Source organism: Pseudopipra pipra, chromosome 10, assembly GCF_036250125.1.
Source record: "Pseudopipra pipra isolate bDixPip1 chromosome 10, bDixPip1.hap1, whole genome shotgun sequence".
In the NCBI taxonomy this organism is placed as follows: Eukaryota; Metazoa; Chordata; class Aves; order Passeriformes; family Pipridae; genus Pseudopipra; species Pseudopipra pipra.
The window spans coordinates 16,248,677-16,270,054 of record NC_087558.1 but is presented as its reverse complement, the minus strand read 5'-3'; the positions used below and the strand labels follow the sequence as shown (position 1 = coordinate 16,270,054).

Here is a 21,378-nt window from a genome sequence, read left to right as displayed (position 1 = left end):
GCTCCTAAGGCCTTTTCCAGCCTTAACGATTCTAAACCACATTCTCACACTCGTGCTTCAGCCTTGAGTCTATCTTCTAAGAAATTAAGCTGATTTTTTTTTCTTTTTATTTGTTATTAGTAGTAGTCTTTGTCTGCTTTCCTTAGCTATGTCTTGACTATTTACTTTTCCAATAGCTTTCGCTTGATTGCTACACCGTCATTCCTGGCTCTTTAGCCCTCCGCACTTTATATATATATATACTAAAAATACCTATATATATATATACACACATATATATATATATTTTTAGTGCACTGTGCTTCTTTCCTTCCTCCGGCATAAACGAGCAGCGCAGACGAGCCCCCGAGCGGGGCCCGCGCATGCGCGGCGGGGCCGTTGCCATGGCAGCGGGCGGACGCGCGGGCCGGGCCGGCGGACGATGGGGCTGCGGCGGCTCCTGCTGCGCTACTTCCCGCCGGGTGCGGAGCTGCCGGGCCCGGCCGCGGCTGTGCCGCCTCGCCGGGGCTGGGCCCGCGCCTGGGGAGGCCGTTGGGTGTCGTGCGTGAGGCCGGGGCGGCGCGGGGTGTGCGGGTTCCTCCCCCTGCCGGGGCTGGGCGCGGAGGGCGTTGAGGTGCGGGTGTTCTGGCGCGGTGAGGGGCTGCCGCCTGGAAGCGGCTCATCGCGGCTGGAGTTAATGATTTACTGCAAAATCATGGCGCTCTTATTAGCATCGCAGTGAGGTGCTTAAACAGTCAACGGTGATGACAGTAGCTGGCACAAAAAAATGTATACGTGTTATTATTAAAAGGCCTGTTTAGCAAAAAAGAGTTGCCACTCTCTACAACTCCCTGAAAGGAGGTTGTAGGCAGGTGGGGGTCAATCTCTTCTCCCAGGTAACTAATGACAGGATGGCACAGTCCTAAGCCATGACAGAGGAGGTGTAGCTTGGACATTGGGAGGAATTTCTTCAGAGAAAGGATGATTAGACATTAGAATGGGCTGCTCAGGGAGCTAGTGGAGTCACTGTCCCTGGATGTGTTTAAGGAAAGACTGGACATGATCTGGTTGACCATGGCACTGGTGTTCTTTCACAGGTCCATAGTTTGTTCGTGGTGGTGTTGGGCCATGGGTTGGACTTAACGATTTCAGAGGTCTTTTCCAACCTAGTCGATTCTGTGATTCTTATTTTTTTTAGTTTATGAATTTCCTAAGCAGAATCACGCTTTGAAAAGCGGTACTGCCACTGTCTTCATCATTTATCCTCAACTTGGGCAGGGGACTCAATGAAATTTCAGAAGGGAAACATGATGGATATGGCCAGCTCAGGAAGTGTACTGGAATAAGAGATCTTTCTTTCAAATGAAATACTTTTCTTACAAACTTCCTAAAATGCAGAGTGACACAGAAATTCTTCTAAATTGTCCTTTCCCACAGAAAACCAAGGAGCAGTAGAGCCCCATAATAATCTGTTTCAAAACAGGAATACTTCAGCTCAGTGAAAGTTGCAGAGGTGCCAGAGTGACCCTAGAAATGGAAAGTGCGTTGTGATTTTTCATACATTACTGCACACAGGCCTTTGCAAATGCTGGAATAAATATAACAGGTTTTGTAAAACATGTTTTCCAGGCTTCTTGGAACACCAAACTACAGCAAGTATCTTCAGGACAGCTTCCTTAAAAATATACCTGATGAAATGATGCAAAAAGTTGTTGGAAAAAAGGTTCATTTCCAGAATAGAAAATGGCTCATAAATAATATTGTTTAGTATCTTTTATCATATAAGCACATCAAAGTTGTTCATCACTCTGCTTACTCTCAGTAAGAACAGCCAACCTCCCTCCAGTTCCAAAACTGTGAATATGTCTCCTGAAGTCAGTGGAGCAGTAAAAGTGTTGCTGTCTACAGCACATTATGAAATTCCAGAAGTCTAATTATGACCTGTTTATCACTTTTTTTAAAAGGAATTATCCTGGAATATGTAGAAGGTGGTGAGTCAAAGACCAGACCTATAGATCTTCTTGATCTTAAACCTGAGTAAGTATGATTTTATTTCAGATAACAGTACTCTCTACTGTTTTATAGCATGTTCATATACCACTCTATTTGACTGTTTTAAACATAATTGAGGTCAGCTATTACACGGAGCCTACATGCTCTACTCAGCCAGCTCTGGTAGGAAGAGCTTTAGAAAGATAACAAAAAATGCCACCATTAACTAAAGTGCCAAAATCTCTGGAGTTTATCAGGCAGAAAGGCATGAAGTAATATGATTGTCTTAATACCAACAGTGACATGGAAGAGTCCTTGCATGCAAGCCAAAGCCAGTAGACAATGTAGGCTGCATATGCAAGATGAAAAATCGAAATTTAAAAATTACTACTTTTTGTCTACCTGGAACTGTCCAGAGTAGTACTGTGGATAAAACCTAAGGAGTCACTTTGTGAATGAAATAAGTTGTCTGGTGAACAGGAGTATAAACACTGAGAGGATACTAACTTCTGGAGATGTTAGAGGCCTCCATTTAGAGGACTGATACAGAAAATCCCCTTTAGACTGCAATAATTTACATACAACCAGAAATGCTTGGCTTTCTTGCGAGGACTAGTTTTAAGAGCATGTTGGTGCTTTGACTGCTGGGTATTGTCAGCTCTTAGTTTCTCATTCTGCTGGTGGTCAGGAATCAGCAGTTTATCTGATGAGATGATCCAATTCCACAGGCTAGCTGTGAACCACTTCCTGGGGCTCCATGGGCATCAATAGGCTGTGGACCACATCATGATAGTTATCGTAACTAAGAGTTACAGAAACAGGCAGAGATTTGTGAAGCCGCAGGCAGAGATAATTTTAACACTTTCTATATATAGTTTATTTTGTTACTATTTCATAGGCAATTAATTTGGTATTTATTCTAAAAGTGACAGATTGGGACACACGTTTCCCATGTCGGACCCTCTATGGAAATCCTTTGGAAAAGTTAATTTCCTGCCAAGCTACAATTTTTAGAAATTAAATTTTTCTGTATGACTTTAGTAAGAGAGGGAAGGAAGCATAAAAACCAAGAAAGATTTGTCCATGTTTCTTTAAGGCATTACAGAATGAGATAAACACATAACATTTAATTGCTTACTTCAGTTTCTCTGCAAGTAAATAATATTCTTGGGTTTATATTCATAATTATTGCCAGGGGATAAAATCTGGTGGGTTTGTGCTTAGTTTTTTGGGAGGGATTTGTTTTAATTCTTTTCTTATAATTAGCACAGATGTCACAGCCTTAGTAGAAGAAATTCAAAAAGGAGAACCTCTCATCACAGCTGCCTGCGTGGAACACGTCATACTTTTAGTACGAAGATTGCAGCAGAAGCTGGTGGAAAAAGAGAATCACAAATTCTCTCTTTTTAAGGTCAGAGGCATGTTTAAAACAACTTGGAGCATTTTGGGGGGTTTAAGTTGTGGTGCTGTGAGTATGTTTTTCCTGCTGCATATTATGCTGGAGAGCAAAATTTGGACTTTATGACTGATTTCTTGACTGTTTTCAATCCCCTCTGCGCTGTTCAGAGCAACAGAGTCTGGCCTGGTTTTATGTGCTGGGAATTCCCCCAAAAGGCTGAGAGGTATAACTGTTCCCAGACTGTTTACACAGGGTTATGCACAAGGGTGTGTTTTGAATGGAGAGAAATAAATCTTTTATTTATCAAGTAAAAATTTATGGACCAGCAACACCCCTAATTTGTTTAAACAAAACCTGTAAATAGACCCCAAGTAAAATAGCTGTTGGGAAAGGAACATAGTATTTTCGTACCCTTCTCTACTTGTTCTTCATTTTGTGAAAATTGTGGGGTTTGTGCTATTATTTTGTGAAAGTTTTGGGGGTTTTATGCAGTTGTCATTACTAATCCTCATTTTCATTACTTTCTGTCATTACTATTTTGTTTTAATATTGATAGTTTGATCTTCAGCTTACAGACAGCACTTCAGAAATTATTTCAAACAAGTAAGCTTTTTAAGAAAGCTTACTGAATGATTGATTAGAGAGACCTTTCAGAGCTTCAAATCCAGCATCCAGTCTGTCCCCTCACAGCACACAATTTCTTCCTAATATCTAACCTAAATTGCATGTTCCAATCTGAAATAATTAAATGTTGTATTTTTATTGTGTCAGCAGATGGCAGTGTGTAGCTGTTAAAAATTGCTGGTCAGTGCTATATTGTGTATTGTTACTTAAACTGAGAGAGAAAAGGGAGAAGTTTTGTCCAACTAAAAAACCCTTACATGTTCCTAGATGTAACTTCGGTTCTTTTGACCACCGGTACACATCTGGTTGAATTCTGCAAAGATATGTGTATTTAACCTTGAAAACAGAGCTATGTAATAGGGCATCTTAACTTAAAAGTTTCTGTTCTCTTTTAAGGGATGCTCTCAACTGAGATAATAATGCCTTGCTTTTCAAAAGCTTTTAAAATTGTTTGTTCATCGTAGAGACTGATAAATTCTCAAATGCTTGTTCAAATTTGAGTGTAAATAATTTATTTGTTCATTGTTGGGTATTTGAGCTTCTGTATTTGGAAATAATAGAGGCAGGCAAATCCAATCAGTGCTGGCCTATTTCCTTCACTGCAGTAGTTGGAAGTGTGTGAAAAGAACTTCTGTGATGTTTCACTTTCATTTAAGGCTTGTAAGTGAAACATGAGTATCAGGTGCTTCTGAGGTGGGTGGGAGTGAGATTTTTTTTTCTTTTCTCCCCCAAAAATGTTCCATGTCTTTGCATTGTTTGGAAATGAATGTTTTGTTCCTGTTGCACTGGAGTATAATCTAAAAAAAGTGTCTAAACTCATCTTTTTGTTATTTCCAGAAATTGTGGTGATGGTAGTGTCTTGGGTACCCCACAGAGAAACCAGCTTTTGTAACAATTCTCAGGTTTTAAACTATTACATGGCATGGGATGCTGTAATAGCATGTGCTGTTACACATGTAATAGCATGTGCTGTACACATTTTTATTTTAGGTCCTGCTGTAGCAGATTTTGCAGAACTGAGGTATATTTTTTTAATATTGTCATTACTGCACCATTTGCACAAGCAGTTCTCCCTGACTCAGAGTTATGTGGATGAAGCAATTGCAACACTGAAGAACAGAATTAGTCCCATGATCTGAAATTAAATATAAACCTATCTTGTTTTCCTCCCTTTTTTTCATAATTTTTGAATATCTTTGTTCAGAGCTGCCTGCATGGAGTCCTAAAAATGTCATGGATCAAATTTCCCTAAATTTCCCTAATTATCCATCCTCATCTGCAGATATTTGTATATTGTGGCTGTTTTTAAAAATCAAAATATTTTTGACATTTCCACATCTTGACTGCTCATTCCCACTGCTGTAGCTGAAAGTACAACTTATGTTACTTTCTCTAGAGAACAGAAATTGTTTCTGTGACATAAAATATATTTTCTGTTTCTCTCTCAGTCCTTCACTTGACCATTTTTATTTCCATTTTGATGAGTCCTTTCTCTTCTGAGTAGAAGATCAATGAGCCTCTTTCATTTTCCTTTTGGAGACAGGCAGCTTGGAAAACTTGAGATAAGGACAATAAGTTGAAGTTCTGGTGACATGTCAGTGATTAAATGGCATTGCTCATAAATCAATTCTTCTTCATTCTCACACTACAGAAAAAACCTAGTGAGGCACTGAGGTATTTGTAACATCCCTTTACTTTCCTGTCAGCAATTACTGTGATTTCCCAGTTTATAGTTTTATTATGCTTTAGTCTTGAGTAGAGGGCAGGGAATTGTTCAAATGCAAACTGTGTTGTGCAGTAGCCAGTTTATTCACTGGTCTATTGGCAGTGTCTGAAACTATTTTCACCTATGTTTAATAAACCTCAATATGTATTATTATGGCTATAGGATCATGAAACATATATACACTCTATTTAAAGGACTTTATAAGCAATTTTAGACAACAGTGACCTCCATAACCCACACAGCACAGGTAGACATTAATCTTGAAATGCTCTCTTGAGTTTTGTCTTGCCAAGTACCTTTGTTATGGTTTTTCATGCCTTGTCATAATCTCATAGGACATAGATGCAGCTTATATCTGTTCTTTATGGTTTTTATAGTAAAATCACATGCTAGCTAGAAATTGCTCATATCCTGAAAGACTCAAATACTCAATTCAGTTGGATTTCTTGATTCACTTTATAAGACTTAATATTAGTTGGGATTTCTTTCATCAGTGGTCCCAGCAGGCATGGTCTCCTCACTCATTTGTTTTGCCCTTTCAGCTCTGATCTAGGGTTACTTTGCTGGTCTCAGAGAAGATGAATTAAAATCAAGCATGGGGGAAAAGGCAGTTAATTTAAATAAAATATAAATTTGAAATAATTTAAAATAAATAGTGTATAATATCTTCACTGATAACCTGATAACACATGGGGAATTTTTTAGTTAGGGATTAATGTATAACAGCTTTAACTGGTAGTTTGACAGGAGGAGGAGAAAAAATTAACCTGTCGAATATTTTGAGCAATGTTTTTGTTTTATTTGCATCGAATGTTTTTCCTTTCCCTGCCCCACTTCTATTTCAGGTGCTTAGAACACATCTATTGCCTCTGACTAATGTAGCATTCAACAAATCCGGTTCCCGGTAAGTTGTTTTCAAAGTCAAAATACATAATCACTAATTGAAGTTTGGTATTTGTAAATTAAATGGGAAGGGAACTTCAGTGCTCTTATCTTGCTGCAAAAAGAGTTCAGCTGTGCTGCTTATAAGCAGCTTCAGGCACAACTGGGGATTATGTTTTGGGCCTCTGTGGGAGAAATAATAGGAGATGCAAAAAACTAGCAGGAGAGATTCAATTTGTGCAGTTTTTTTCTTCCAAGGTGATAGTTTGTTGATAATTACCATGTTACAGACAGAAACACCTTTATGACAATAAACTGCATATTGCTAGAAGCTAAGTGAGTCTTTAACATAAACTCAATTGGGACTTTCACTATAGTGGAAGTGTAACTTTCATGTTAATTGATTTCCATGTGGACATGTGTCTTATCATTTTTTCCTTCATGCCTTGAAAGCAGCAGCTTGCTTTCTAGGTGAAATACATTCAAGATTAGAAGAAAGGTGTTTTTAGGAATAATATGTTTTAAAGAAAAGAAAAAGAACCTCTATGGTCATTAATCTGTATTTTTGAAAGGGAGATTTAGGGTCTGAGACAGTGCTAATTGAAATCTGTGGAAATAACTCATTTGACTGTGCATCAGGACCAGCTATTTACTGTATTCAGAATTTAATTTCTCTTTGCTTTAGCTTTATCACTGGAAGCTATGACAGAACCTGCAAACTATGGGATACAGCATCAGGAGAAGAGCTGCATACACTGGAGGGACACAAAAACGTTGTCTATGCAATAGCTTTCAATAACCCCTATGGGTAAATATATATCCTCTGAGATACCTCATAATTGCTAATCATGTTATTTTGCAAATACTCTAATATAAAATAGACTACTTCAAACTGAAAGAGTTCAACTTCTGAATTTGTAGAGTTCAACTATAGCTAATCACTGCGGGAGGATACTATTTTATTTGTACATTCAAACATGTTTTCTGCTATAATTTTTTGAAATAAAATTTAGAAATTCTAACCACAAATTTAATTATGTATTCAGTCTTGAAATATATATATATAAGTCAGTTTAATATATTGAAGTACAGATTTATTTCAGTAATGCCTACAGGATCAGATTGTGTTCTGAATGTTAATCAGAACATGTAATTGTATGTGATGTGAGATATAAGTACTTATGACAACCTGTGTTGCTTCAGTTAAGGAGAAAGAAAAGTTCTGTCACAACAGAACTGGATTTCTCCATTTGGTATTACACATTCATTATTAGTTAGGACATGATTTAGAAGTTCAGAGCTGTTGAGTAATTTTTATAAAATCCACGGGGGGCCGCTGTGTGAATGTCAAATATGAATCTGTGCACCTTTGTTTTCTCCAATAACTTTGCCCTAGGCTGGGATTGCCACCTGTTAGGTGAAGGGAATTACATGTTAGCTGCTTAAGTTTCATTGTCATTTGCTTCCTGAGAAAGCTATCATGTGTGAGAAAACCATTTTGTTTCTCTGCAAAGATAAATTAATTCCTATTTTTCTATTGAATCATGTTACTTCTTTTGCTGTCAGATGTCCCATTTATCAGTTAAGCAATCCATAGTTAACATCAGGAAATAAATGTTAAAGACTTGTTCTTTAACACTATTTGAGGCTTCATCTCCTTCTTTGATATGAAAAGGAAAACCTAGAACCTGCTTTGTCAATGTTTTATATTCTGATTGTTATTCTTCACTTTAAAAAAAAACAGTTAATGAAAATCTTTTGTATACTTTGTAGAAACTAATGACAAAAATCTGTGCAAAGACAAATAATTAGACTGTAAAAGTGGAGAAACAAGATACACACAAGAGAATCTGATCAGAACCGTGAACTACTTTTACATTAAAATTTCATTAAAAAAAGAATGTTTTTTCCTGCTAATCTTTAGGTGTTGATTCAGTGTCCCTTGCTACATTTTCTGGATACCTCAGTTCAGTCTTGCTCTAACTGCAGTTGGTCACACCACTTCCACTGACTTCAGTGAGAGTGGAGTTCGACCTCTGAAAATTGGGTAAACTGCTTATAAAAGGAGTCTATAATGGTTGATAAACAGATGTTATCTGATGAAATGGCACAACTTTTTAATGCACCTGGAAGTGCAGCAGATAACATCATCCCTAAAGTAGTGTAGTCAGCAGTTATGAACACTTCTGTGCTCACAGATAAGCGCAGTGACTCTCTCAGAAACTAATTGTGTCTGCTAATTTTTTCCCTTAATGTAACTTGTGTCTGTGACATCCTGCTCCAGGATCTTGTAGTGTGGCAGTGCGTGCAAGCTTCCATGGCTGGGTATGTTTCTGTGAGTTCTGCTGTCTTTGGAGTCAGAGGTTTTTTCTGACTAGAAACGATAGGATTTTTTTCCATTTAGTGACAAGATTGCCACTGGATCTTTTGATAAAACCTGCAAACTGTGGAGCACGGAAACAGGAAAATGTTATCATACTTTCAGAGGACACAGTGCAGAAATAGTGAGTAGTGCTGGATATTTCTTATTCCTTTGTTTCCTCACACCATCATTGGTGACTGTGGGTTCCAACTCCCCATGAGCTCCCATTGAAAAGCACAGCTATTCTGCTCCCCCTATTCACAGATTCAGATGTTGTTAACACTTCTGCACTGCAAGAGAAGATAATCTGACAGTTCTTGAGAGAGAGTGAACCATCATATACATATAAAAATATAAATATTTTTATTTTTACTTTGTTCCAATTTCCCCCGATTGCTAAATGTTAAAACATTGAAAAATACCATAGCATTTGGATTTTTCAGTTTATTGTACATATTTATTGCTTGATTACGTATCACATTTTTTTCTAGCTATCTTGCATTGCCTCTCACATTTGCAGAACTAAATACATAAGAACATCATTGCTTGTCTTCTTGTCTTTCACACGGAGATCTGAACTTCATGTACCGAACCAACTGGAGTCATAAAGAATGAATTTCTGAAATTGAAATTGTGTTAATTGGGAATATGTGGGATGCTGAAATATCAAAGATCTATGAAATTAAAACAGTTTAAGCTCAATAATTCTTGGTTTCCTTTCCAATGCACTAGGACCCCTATCAGCAACAGCAATAGCTATATAATCACTATTCAATAAAATATTGCTGGACATTGTTTCTGGGAAAAAAAAAAAGAATTTAATGTAGATTGTGAGGCCTTAACCAGTGCAAGAAAATGGTGTTTTACCATGGTGGAAGGTGAGGTTTGTTTCAGTGTGCTTTTGATTCTCTGGATAGTGTGAAACAGTTATCCCTTACAATGGAGAACATGTTTGCTTATTGAGAAAGGCTGCAGTGATTTTGCTTCCCCAGATCAGTTAGGTAAATGTTTAAAGGCCTCTCAATTTTTTCTGACTTCTGTAGAGGTTAGATTAGACCCAGAGTGTTATGAGTTGTGGCAGCAAGTAATTAGTAGAAGATAATAGCCAGCAAAAAATGATGTGTTTCTCTGAATGAGGCCTGTTTCTGAAAGGCTATTATTGCAGCTGATACAGCGCTGGCAAGGGCATGTCTATAGTTATTCAGTATTCAAAAACTGAGCTACTGTTTTCCTTTTTTTCATGGCACCTCCTATTCTTTATTTGCAGAACAATCATATTGAATAATTACAGAGAATGGGAGGATGACTGCATGATTTTTTAATGTGAAAAATGAATTAAGCAAGTTGTTGAGCTTTTGTTCTTGCTTTTTCAAAGATAAATATGATGTTGTGGGGACGCCCTTGGCAAATGACATAGATAATAACACCTGAGAGGATAAGAGTGTGAGTGTACAGAGTGTGTTTGTGGGTACACAGAACTGTTTGGAGGGTCTTTGCCCCAAACTAACTAAGTTAAAGAGGAAGCCTACCAAATGATGGTGTTAGGGAGGACTGTCAGTAGAATTGAACTGTAACTGGAGAATTTCAAAGAGAATTTTGAAATAAAGAAGTTGAATTTTGAAATAAAAAGAAAGAAGTAGAAGAAGATAAAAGAATCAAGACAAATTATAACGGGGTGGGGGAGACATTGGTCTGGAACCAATTGTTGTCAGTTGTCAAAACCTACTCTAGGTTTTGACAACTCACCCTGAGTTGTCACCCTGCTCAACTCACCCTGAGCATCCCAATCTCTGCATAGACCACAGGGAGAATAGCTTGTTTTTTGGAGACACCATTAGGAGTCTGCATCCAGCTAGTGGATTGTCAGTATGAGGTTCAATGAGAAGGCCCTGTTACCACCCTGTAATATGTACATATATGAATTTGGATGCCTCTTTCCTGGAATGTGGATAAGGAGATAGTGGGAAGTGGCATGAATTCAGCTAAAGCTGGAGCACTTGTGTCCCTTGGGGCAGGTGTGTGGGGTATTTGGGGAACACATACTCCTAGGAAAGGATGTGCTTGCAACCCACACATCCTGTGAGAGAGGATGAGTGTGCGTGCAAAAGTGTGTGTGTGATTAAAACCTCTTTGGAGTTAGAGGAGGAGGTTTAAAAATTTGCAATTGTTTATTAAGATTGCATAAGCTTATCTATTTCATTATACTGATACTGAAGACATAGTTCTCTGCCAGTTAATTATGTGCTGTTAATAAATTAGCAGACTCCTTCAGTCCTGTTTTTCATTAAAACTTTGTGAATTAAATAGTTTTTCCTTGTGACAAAAATGAAACAGGGTCAGAAAACGATACAGGAAAACTTCCAGTAAGTCTTTAGTGTATTGCTGTTGCAAAGCAGCCAAGTAGTCCACTTGATTTGGGTAGCCATCGAGAGTTATGTGATAGGGACTTGTTGCCCCTCTAGTGAGCTGCTGGAAGAACTCTGTAATTTTTCTGTATGCCATAAAATATTGTCAGACTTTTTTAAAACTATTAATCTTGACCCCTTGTTTTTGGCAAAATATATATAAATAGACTCCCACTTTTTCTATCCAATGTTTTTTGCTACAGGTATGTTTATCTTTTAATCTTCAAAGCACATTGGTGGCAACTGGAAGTATGGATACCACTGCCAAATTATGGGACATAGAGAAAGGAGAAGAAGTAGCCACTTTAAGAGTATGTTTGCCATATGTTTTTAAAGGTGTTCCTTGCTTTCTTAGTTTTCCAGCTGAGGTGAATAACATTACAGCAGTTTCAAAACTTGCTTAATTTCTTTTACCACGTGGTCCCACAGTGACTGCAGTTACAAAACAGAGTAAGAAAACTTGAATGGAATGAGAAAGCTGTGGTATTTTATAAAAAGCCCTATTTATCAAAAGACAGATTTTTTAATTTCAGTGACGTTCCTGCTATGGATTAGAATGCCCTCATTAAAACATGTTGCTGTCCTGTAAATTGTGATCTCCTCTGTGTGGATCTTCCTGTGAACATCAGCAGAGGACAGGCATCCAGTTACCTCTAGATTGTCATCTCTCTTTGCTCTACATGGCTTGCTGGGATTCCACAGGTTTAGATTGGCCTCTGCTGTTTCAATGCATTTCTCTTGTGTAAATTCTAAATAATATAGTGAGTAAGCTTCCTGCTAAAGGGGTGTGCCTGCTTTTTTACAGTTGTTGGGATATTGGCTATTCCAAGTTGGGTAGGTATTTCTGTCAAAATTGTGATATACTGGCCCAGACAGTAAATAAAACATTGATGGGTTATAGAAGGATTATGCTACTGAAAAAATCCTACATATTAAACTATATTAATGGTAAAGTCATAATTTGTATTCTTATACTCCTTTTTAAAAATCCTCTCAGGGGCACTCAGCAGAAATTATTGCACTCTCTTTCAACACCATTGGAGATAAGATTATCACTGGCTCCTTTGACCATACAGTAGCAGTATGGGATGTTGGCACTGGCAGGTACTAAAGCACTATTAAATATAGTTTTACTTTGCATGCTTTCTGGACAAATGAAACAATGTTGAGCTACAAATTACAGACCACATATTTCATTTAGAGTATATGTTCCTTCATCTTGTCATTTGTTACTCCTTTGTGCTTCTGAAAAGGAATGCTGCTCATGAAATGCTTTAGTATGTGTTTTTTGTTTTAAATTTCCATCTTATGAGCGTTAAGGAGGCAGAAGGAATGGACAGATCCTGCGCTTGTTCCTCGTGAATTCTCCAAATGGGAAAATATTTTATCCACATGGAAACTCATGGTTTGGAAGGTGTCGAGAATTTCTAGATGGAACAGACTGTTTAAGTAGAAAGAAAGTATATTTTATGTCGTAGAAAATTCATCTGGTTACATTGTCTTAAAAAACTATAGAAGTTGCAGTCAGAAAGATTATGAGCAAATCATACTTTGCTGTATAGAGGTTCAGGTAGAGTTGCAGAAATCTTCTATGTGAGGTTGTGTGTGCATGTTTTTCACCATATGAAATATATCAGAAACACTGCTTTCCAAAGCTGAGCTTGAACTTGGAGTTTCTTCTAAATTTGCTGGCTGACTCCAATAAGCACATGTGTTCCTCAGTTTTATTCTGGGTGGGTATCCCAATTTGTCCTGAGGGAACTTGATGTAGGGACAAGAAATCTGAATGAGATTCAATATTTTCTTCATAAAATATTAAAGTTAAAAAGACAAAAACAAGGAGGAAGGGGGAACCTGCTTTTTTAATACAGGTCTATATTTAATCAGTAATTTCTCCCTGGCAGATTCAGTTGGCTAGTTCAGTTGAAGGTGTCTGCAAAGCTTCATTTGACAAATCAACAGCTTGTACCAGGGGTCAGGGTGCTGAGACATAAACAGTTTCTTATTTGTAGTTATGGTCAAATACAAGAGCATCTATATACTAAATTTCACTGGAAACTGAAAACTAAAGAAGTATTATCATGGCTGAAGCTGATTTTTTTTAATAAGTAAATGGAATTTTTTTATGGCACTTTACAAGTCTCTTTTTGTGTTCTTTCTAATTATGTATCTCATAGATAGTGGTTTCTGTGAGATGTTCCACACCTTGCTTTTTATTCTGTTTATTGATTGGATCTTTATGTTGAAGATTGAAGCCCATCCTGACTTCTTTTAAATTGGAAATTAAACCTTTTAAATTTTAATTTAAAACTTTTTTCTTTATTAGGTATTTTGGGCATTAGGTATTACAATAACAGTAGTTAAATAGCAGAGCAAGTAATTTGTTTATAAAAGTAAGAAGTTTCCCTCTCTTGTTATCTGCTTGTTGTTTTTTGGTTTTACTGTAAGAAGTTCTACATGAATGCAAGTGTGGGCCTCACAGTGTTAGAAAGTAAAATCTATAAAATAATCTGAGTTTAATCAAGTTTTTGTTATCATAAACAGATAGAAAATTCAGTTGCTCAGGAGATTTGCTTTAATTTAGCTACCCTTATATATCTTATGCAATGAATAAAAACATTTCAGTCACTTAAACTAATTTAGTTGTTTTCCTTGTCATTAGTTTATCCATTATTTAAAGCGTGTTTCTATTAATGATACAGTGATATTAGCACTGTGATAATAACCCAATTTACTAATCCTTTAATACATATATATCTCAATCTTTTTTAGGCTTCCTTGCCTTATAGGCCATTAATTCTTAGGAAGCAATAGCAGCTAATTGTAACCTCTCTGTTCTGATAAAGCTGAAGAATTTAATGTAGCCAGTCTTGTGCAGCAAGAAGTTTAGGATTAATGAGGATTAGAAATCATATTTCAGTTTGGCCGTCATTTGCCTGTTATTTGGGAACATGCTCACATTAAGTACCTGATTAAGTTCTATTTGATCTTCAGTGGATTTTATAAAAGGTTTAGATTACACAGAGTTTTTTAAAGATGTACTGTTTACAGTTCATTGAGGTAGGATAATGGGCTAGTAACGTGGAAAAACTTGCTGTATATGTTGAAGAATACAAGGAATTTGTCTCTGATACTGGAAAGTCATTGCATTTCATTGGAAATACATTCACTAAAATAGTTTTGAAAGAGAAGGGAGGACTTTTCCATTTTATTCCTTACTGCCTCTTTTTATCAAAGATAGAAAATGGAATTGATGTAGTGGAAGAATCCTAAATGAACTGTACCACTCCATTTAATTGCTTTAATGGATAAAATGGTGAAGATGTTCACCTTAACTGTAGCATTTTATAAACTTACTGATAATTTCTATGTATATATCAAAATGCACACTATAAATGTAAATTACCTTTTTTTCTGTAGGAGGTTACATACTTTAATAGGTCACCGAGGAGAGATTAGCAGTGCCCAGTTCAACTGGGACTGTTCTCTCATTGTCACTGGATCACTGGACAAAACATGCATGGTAAGAATGTTGAGTATATACTGAATGCAGCTACTTGACATATAAATATATATATATATTTTAAATAAAAGAGCATTATTTTAAACTAGTACATGTAATTAAAAATTTACAGCTAAATGTATGCTTATGCATTTCAGTGAAGTCCTGTTTAATCAATACACTGAAATAAAAAGATATATAGGACTTTATTAAACTAACTAGCCAGTGACTCTTTATTGATTTGTATCCAGTTTTTGTGTTAATACATGTCAGATATCAGAAAGGGCCTCTATGTATTGCTTTATCAAACAACTAGGTATCTATCAAGATTAGTCAAAGTAAGCAAAAAATTACCCCTATTTATCTGTGCAGCTGTGGAATGCTGTGACTGGGACACATCTGGCAACTCTGGCGGGTCACAAGGATGAGATCCTGGATGTGTGCTTTGATTACACCGGCCAGCGCATTGCCACTGCCTCTGCCGATGGTGAGTGCAGTGACTGGGCTGCTGCAGGAATTCAGCTGTGGCATTGGTTTTGCTCTGAGTGTAGCTTGATGGAAGAGGAGTATTTGATTCAGAACTATAGGTCAAGCAATGTTTGTTGTATTATAGAAAGTTTGGCATTAAACTTAAGCAGTTTTCTCCAGTGAAGATGTTCTTATTTTCACACTTTGATCAACTCAGGGTGTGTTTCCCCTTTAACTTCAAACTTGGAAGGAAATATTTCACTTGTGGCTGGAAATATGTTTTAAATATGTAGGTAAATAACTTTTGAGGGGGTGATTTTTATGACTCAAATTTAGGCTTAAATGAAAATAGTTGGAATTTTATTGGCGGCTTTACTATCAGGCTTTCCACATGCACAGGAAGAGAATACTCAATACAGAGGTAGTGAAAGAAGCAATTTTGGTTTGTTATTGGTATGCAGAAGTTTTACATCCTCATTATTTTTTTAGGAATTGCAGTAAATAGTTTTTTGTATTTACCTGCTCAGTTATTTATATTACAGTGCATAATGACAATACCATATTATTTTTACATATATAAGGGCTTTGATTTGCACTTCCAGAAATAGGATACCAGACTGAATGGGGGGGGGGCATTATTTTGGATGTGTTTTGCTGTAGTTGCTATATTCAGACAAAAGACAATGTAAAAAGTTTCCTGAAATTTAATCAATAGCTTATTAAGTATAACGAATAGCTTATTTAATAAAATGAGTGTCTGAAATATAATGAAAGCTTTCTAGATAGAGTGTACATGCTTTCTGAAATTATAGACTTCAGTAGTCTGGACATTTGTATTTGCATTTTAGAAGTTTTCCAGGAGAATCCATTTCTGGTCAGGAAAGGAAGTCAGGCTTTTCCAAACAGAGCACAGATCCTTTTTAATAGACTTTACCCTTGGAGGAAGCTCTATGAAGATTGCCTTCTATTTCTTTTGAAATGAAGCCTGAGGATGAGTTCCTTCTGACCTCATTGAAATGTTCTTATTGAAATGCATGCTTAAGCATAACATATGGCTCCCCATCTACTGCAACAGGATCAGCAAGAGTCTATGATGCACAAACACAAAAGTGCATTGCAAAGCTAGAAGGTCATGGAAGTGAAATTTCCAAGGTAAGTTGTCTGTGGTTTGCACCTTTTTTTATTTCACTATGTGTGACTATCCAATCCACCAGTCACTCCATGACACAGAAATACTGTTAAAGCATGTGGGAATATAGTAATTATTATTTAAAATTCTGGGTAAGAAGTTATCTTAACTAATAGAACATTCCTTTTGGCTAAAAGCTATCAGTCAGTGACTGTTTACCAAATCCCCACTTCTGAGCTAAGATAGCCCTGGGGTTGCTACTCCTATAGGCTCCAAGAGCCACCTCTCTACACTGTCATGTTATTTACTATTTTATTCCTTACAATTCTGGCAGCTACTTAAGAAGTCCATCCCTCCCAGGGACAGATATCTGACTTTTTTAACATTGAAATGACTTGTTTTCCTTAGCTATTTCCTTTTGCTGAAACAGTTTACAGGTTGGGTCACCACAATCACTTGGCAGGGAATGGGGGAGCAGAGAGGGAGATGCTGTCCAAGTGTTCTCTCAATATGATCAGAGTTAATAGAGCTTCTGTCTGACCTGTCCTAAATTGTACCTGTGTTATTACACCCTTGGAGTCCCAGATTCTCTGACAGAATAAGCACCATATTTTTACTCTTTTGTTCACATCTCAAGGCTATTGTCTTTGAGGCTCTTACCATCACCCTTCTTCCTTACATCTACCAGATATGTTCCTGCTTACTCTTTTTCATTTCTCTGCACACTCGATTTATGGAATGGCAAAAAATATTTCCGTGGATAAATACATGGAGAGTCTTATTTTCAAAAGTGCTTAAGGGACTTGGGAGTATAAAGCCTTTTTCAAAAATCACTTGGTCATGAGGAGTGTGCTCATGTGCTTTGCTGGAAGTCTTATCTGGCTCAATTTTGAACACCAAAGTTCTGTTCCAAATACATTTAGTTGCTTCCAACATTGTACATATTTTTCAAACTTTGTTATTTATTACTTGCAACTTTTTGTTATTCTTTCAAATTGATAGTTCTCACTAGCTTCAAAGCTAGAAAGCTAAGTCTGTGCTGCTTTCTTTGGATGTATTTTGAAATTGAAACATTAGTATTTTGAAACTAGGATGGTTCTTAGTGAACGGAACCCACCTTCTTTCATTTTATTGTTTTGTCTATTATAATCACTCTGCTGAGAGAATATTCAGTTCAGAAAGGCTGGTATTTCCTCATTTACTATAGTCACTGCAGTATTTCACACTCAGATCCACTGGGTACAGTTGGGATACCTGCTGACATGTGAGTGGGTTAGACAGCTTCCATCATAGTCCTTCGTGCTGACAGGATTGCTTTGCTGGAAGTGAGAATCTGCTCATCTGGGAGCATGTTGAAAAGTCCATGTATTTCTGCAGACATTCTGGGTAGCTGTGACCACTTGGGAAGGTTATTACTTGGAAATTGGATTTCTAGGGAACAGATATGCCCTCAGTGATTAAGCAATTTTGCAATATATAATAAGCTGGTATTGTCTGGTTAGTGCTAGAAAAATATACCTGATTATCTGGAAATGCATGCAGTTTTGGCAATGAATGTTTAACAAATATGAAGACATACTATAAAATGAATTGCTTTCAGTGCAAATTCGGATACTACAGAGATGCATGTTATTTATGTAGAACTCTATAAAATATGTATAAATTTTACATTGGAATAATGATAACATTTAAATAAAGTTGCTACAGTTGTGGATCAGTTGTCATTGTGGGGCTTGGTATTCTGAAGTTTTGATCCTATGGTAAGGTCATTGTTTATAGACTTTTGTAAATCCACAGTTTTCAGCCAGAGAAGTTTGCCAATGTCACTCTAGTGAAATACTATCCTTAATTTCAGCTGAAAAGCTGAATGCAAGAGTTTTTCATTTCTATTTTCATCTTTTAATCACTAGATACACTTCTTTCTCTAGGCATATTGACTTGCTAAGTAACAAAACTCATTTCTGTATTTTTAAAGGTATGTTTCAACCCTAAAGGCAACTTTATACTGACAGCCAGTTCTGACAAAACAGCTCGACTCTGGGATGCTGCTACTGGACACTGCCTTCAGATATTAGAGGGTCATACTGAGGAGATATTCTCCTGTGCTTTCAACTATGAAGGGGATACAATTATTACAGGTAGCTAATATATTCCATTTTTTAATTTCTTTTCGAGAGACATTTGAAATCTTTTTATGGGAAAAAAAATACTTTGAAAACTTTACTAGGGCCGTGTGCCAAATGCAGATACCAGCAGTGACTTACAATATAGTCAAGAAAATCTAGAAACTCACTTTAGAACTGAGGTTTAAGTGAAAATGGCCATGAACAAATTTGTGTAAAGGCATGGGCATATTCTCCCATCTCTCCTATGGCCTATACTAGCATCAGAGCAGGGACTATGCCATTTTCTCACAGTGCATTGCTGTGAAGGAGGTGTGGATAAACAAAAGGCAAAGGTTTATAAATGGGAGCACACCTTTTGTGAATTTGGCACTGAACTCTGGTCAGGTGTTCTTCATTTCAGGAAAAAGTCATGGGAGCAGGAAAAGACATGAACAGTCAGGTTGCTTCAGTCATTTGACTGAACAACCAAAATATGGGATGCAGGATGACCTCAGCTAAAAATATTGCCCTAGACCTTGCTGCCTGTTGCCAGTCATGGACAGGAAAATATTTATGTGGTTCCTCAGCATTCTGGGTACATTGTTGATGTAGGTGATAACAAAAATGGATAGACTGTGTGATACAGATACATGATTCCTTCACAATGTGTGTCTATTACTAGGGAGCAAGGATAACTCCTGTTGCATATGGCACTGACTGAAGAGAAGGAAGGATACAGTTCAGTACCTGACTGCTCTGTAGTTCCAGAGACAATAAACTCAGCCTTGGAGATCTGTTTTCTTTTACTCTCTTTGTTCACCTTCTGCTGCAGTAGAACAGTTACCAAGATTTGATAGGTTTGACTTAGAAGTCTGTTAGATATGGAATCGTGGAATCACAGAAGTTGGAAGGGACTGCTGGAGATCTTCTAGTACAACACCCCTGCCCTACTCAGTGCCCTATCAACCAAGCAGGCTGCCCAGGACTGACAAGGTGTTGAAATCTCCAAGGATGGAGACTCCAAAGTTTCTCTAGACAACAGTGGAATAGTTTCTTGTATTTTAGTTTGTGCATGTTGCCTCTTCACTGAGCACTGGAAGAGTCTGGTCTGTTATCTCAGTCACCTGAGAGAAATCATGATTAGTGTGAATGAATGCAGTAGGATGGCTCTGTTTCTTTAGGTGTCATTTTTAACTTGTAACCTTTTTAATAAAAAAATGCAGCATTACAATACTCACAGGTGTGAAAGGAGTGTTGGTGTACACTTGCTTAGAGTACTTTTGTATTATTCTTTTTGTGTGTGTAATAAAATACTGAGTTAAAATACCAGTTTGCTACTTGCAATACAATGTCTCATTAATATTTCTGGAGAAAAGCAGCAACCATTTGGGAACTGCATTGCTCTCAACTTATTGCATGCATGCTGTAGTTAAACTCCCCACTCATACTTGCCCACACCTTTCCATTCCTTCCATTCCTTTCTGCTCAGCCCTTGTTCTCCCATTTTGACCTGAGATAAAAGAAAACTATTATCAGTGGTGACTCCAGCTTTGAATTGTGGCCCAGATATTAAGTTCAGCCTCAAGAAACTCTCCGTACCAAAGATTTGAAGCCAAGGGTTATGATATAAACTGAGAAGTGGATGAGAAACTCCTGCAAGTTATTTACCACCAAGTTATTTACAATGAGCTCTTATCCAGGCTTACCTCATTTCAGCAATTGGCAATAGGCTTCACCTGTGCAGAGCTCTTCCCATTATAGGCTTCACCTGTGCAGAGCTCTTCCCACTATAGGCTTCACCTGTGCAGAGCTCTTCCCACTTTATAACAGAGCACCTGGAACTGCAGATGCTCTTTGTAGGGAAGTGGTGAAGGAGCAGAACTGAGTGGTCTCTTCCAGCAGACTTGGAAGAGGAGGCAAAGAGGTAGGATCGTGCAAGTGGTGTGTTTTGGCTGCAGGAAAAGAGGAAGAAAGGAAGCATACAGCAGAGAATGGACTTGGAGGTATGTTGTTTATATTCTATGTCTCTGGGTGGTTATAGACTTGACTTCAAAATGTTGTTAAATTTAATAGGATGTTTTTAGAGCTGATGTGTTGTGACTCTCTGAGTGCTTGCCAACATCTTTGTGTGTAAATGAAGACACAGAAGTGCCTGTCATTACTTGGCAGATATCCTGGTTATTTCAAGTACTATCGTGTTGTGGGAGAACCAAGCAGTGTGCTGCAGATAATTTAAAATTGAACCTTTCCCAGTAGGAAAAGTGGCTGATATAGATGTTACTGTAATGCTTGTGGTGTTTCCTGTTGTCTTACAAAATGTTATGGTATCAAAAGTGTATCTCAGTAATTTGGAACTGAAAGGGGTAGGAAGGGCAGTGCCATTCTGTGTTGCTTTGAAATTGTCCAGTGTCCCTAGGTCAGTTTGTACTTGTGATATGGGGGATTTCCAGCTGACAAAAGTGGAGGAAAATTAGTGTAATGTATACAAATACTGCTACATAGTTAAAAACTGAAATTTGATGCGCTATGAAAATATTGCAAAGTAAAAAAAATTCTTTGGGCTGTGTCTGGGAAGCATGGGGGTTTTTTCTTAATCTTTCAGGTTGGCTTACTTTCTGTTGCATTTTCCTTTATGATTTTTCTCTTATGCTAGTGAATCAAATATTAGTAGTAGCTCTTGGTTTTGAACTCTTGTCCTATTTTTATGAGAAATTGGAGTTGAGGTTTCATACACTAAGCATTGAACTGGGAGGCCATCTGCGCTCTGTTTGTGATTCTCCCTAGATTCCTGTGTGTGTAGAACTG

The 21,378-nt window shown here is 37.4% G+C and overlaps 1 protein-coding gene across 5 annotated transcripts; it reads left to right on the top strand.

Moving 5' to 3' along the window:
• The first annotated feature begins 371 nt into the window (after positions 1-371).
• On the top strand, positions 372-19,902 carry DAW1 (dynein assembly factor with WD repeats 1). Of its 5 annotated transcripts, none has more exons than XM_064666480.1 (13): positions 375-461; positions 1,944-2,016; positions 3,238-3,382; positions 6,566-6,624; positions 7,288-7,410; positions 9,007-9,106; positions 11,573-11,680; positions 12,367-12,473; positions 14,790-14,892; positions 15,244-15,358; positions 16,415-16,491; positions 18,444-18,606; positions 19,256-19,902. In XM_064666480.1, exons 1-13 carry the CDS (start codon positions 422-424, stop codon positions 19,288-19,290), a joined length of 1,248 nt encoding a protein of 415 aa, XP_064522550.1. In that variant the 5' UTR covers positions 375-421; the 3' UTR covers positions 19,291-19,902. The 5 variants fall into 5 exon arrangements, with proteins under 5 accessions (XP_064522554.1, XP_064522550.1, XP_064522553.1 ...); XM_064666483.1 differs by lacking the exon at positions 375-461 and adding an exon at positions 769-1,519; XM_064666481.1 differs by lacking the exon at positions 375-461 and adding an exon at positions 769-1,519 and having other exon boundaries at positions 1,609-2,016.
• Positions 19,903-21,378: the final 1,476 nt, after the last annotated feature.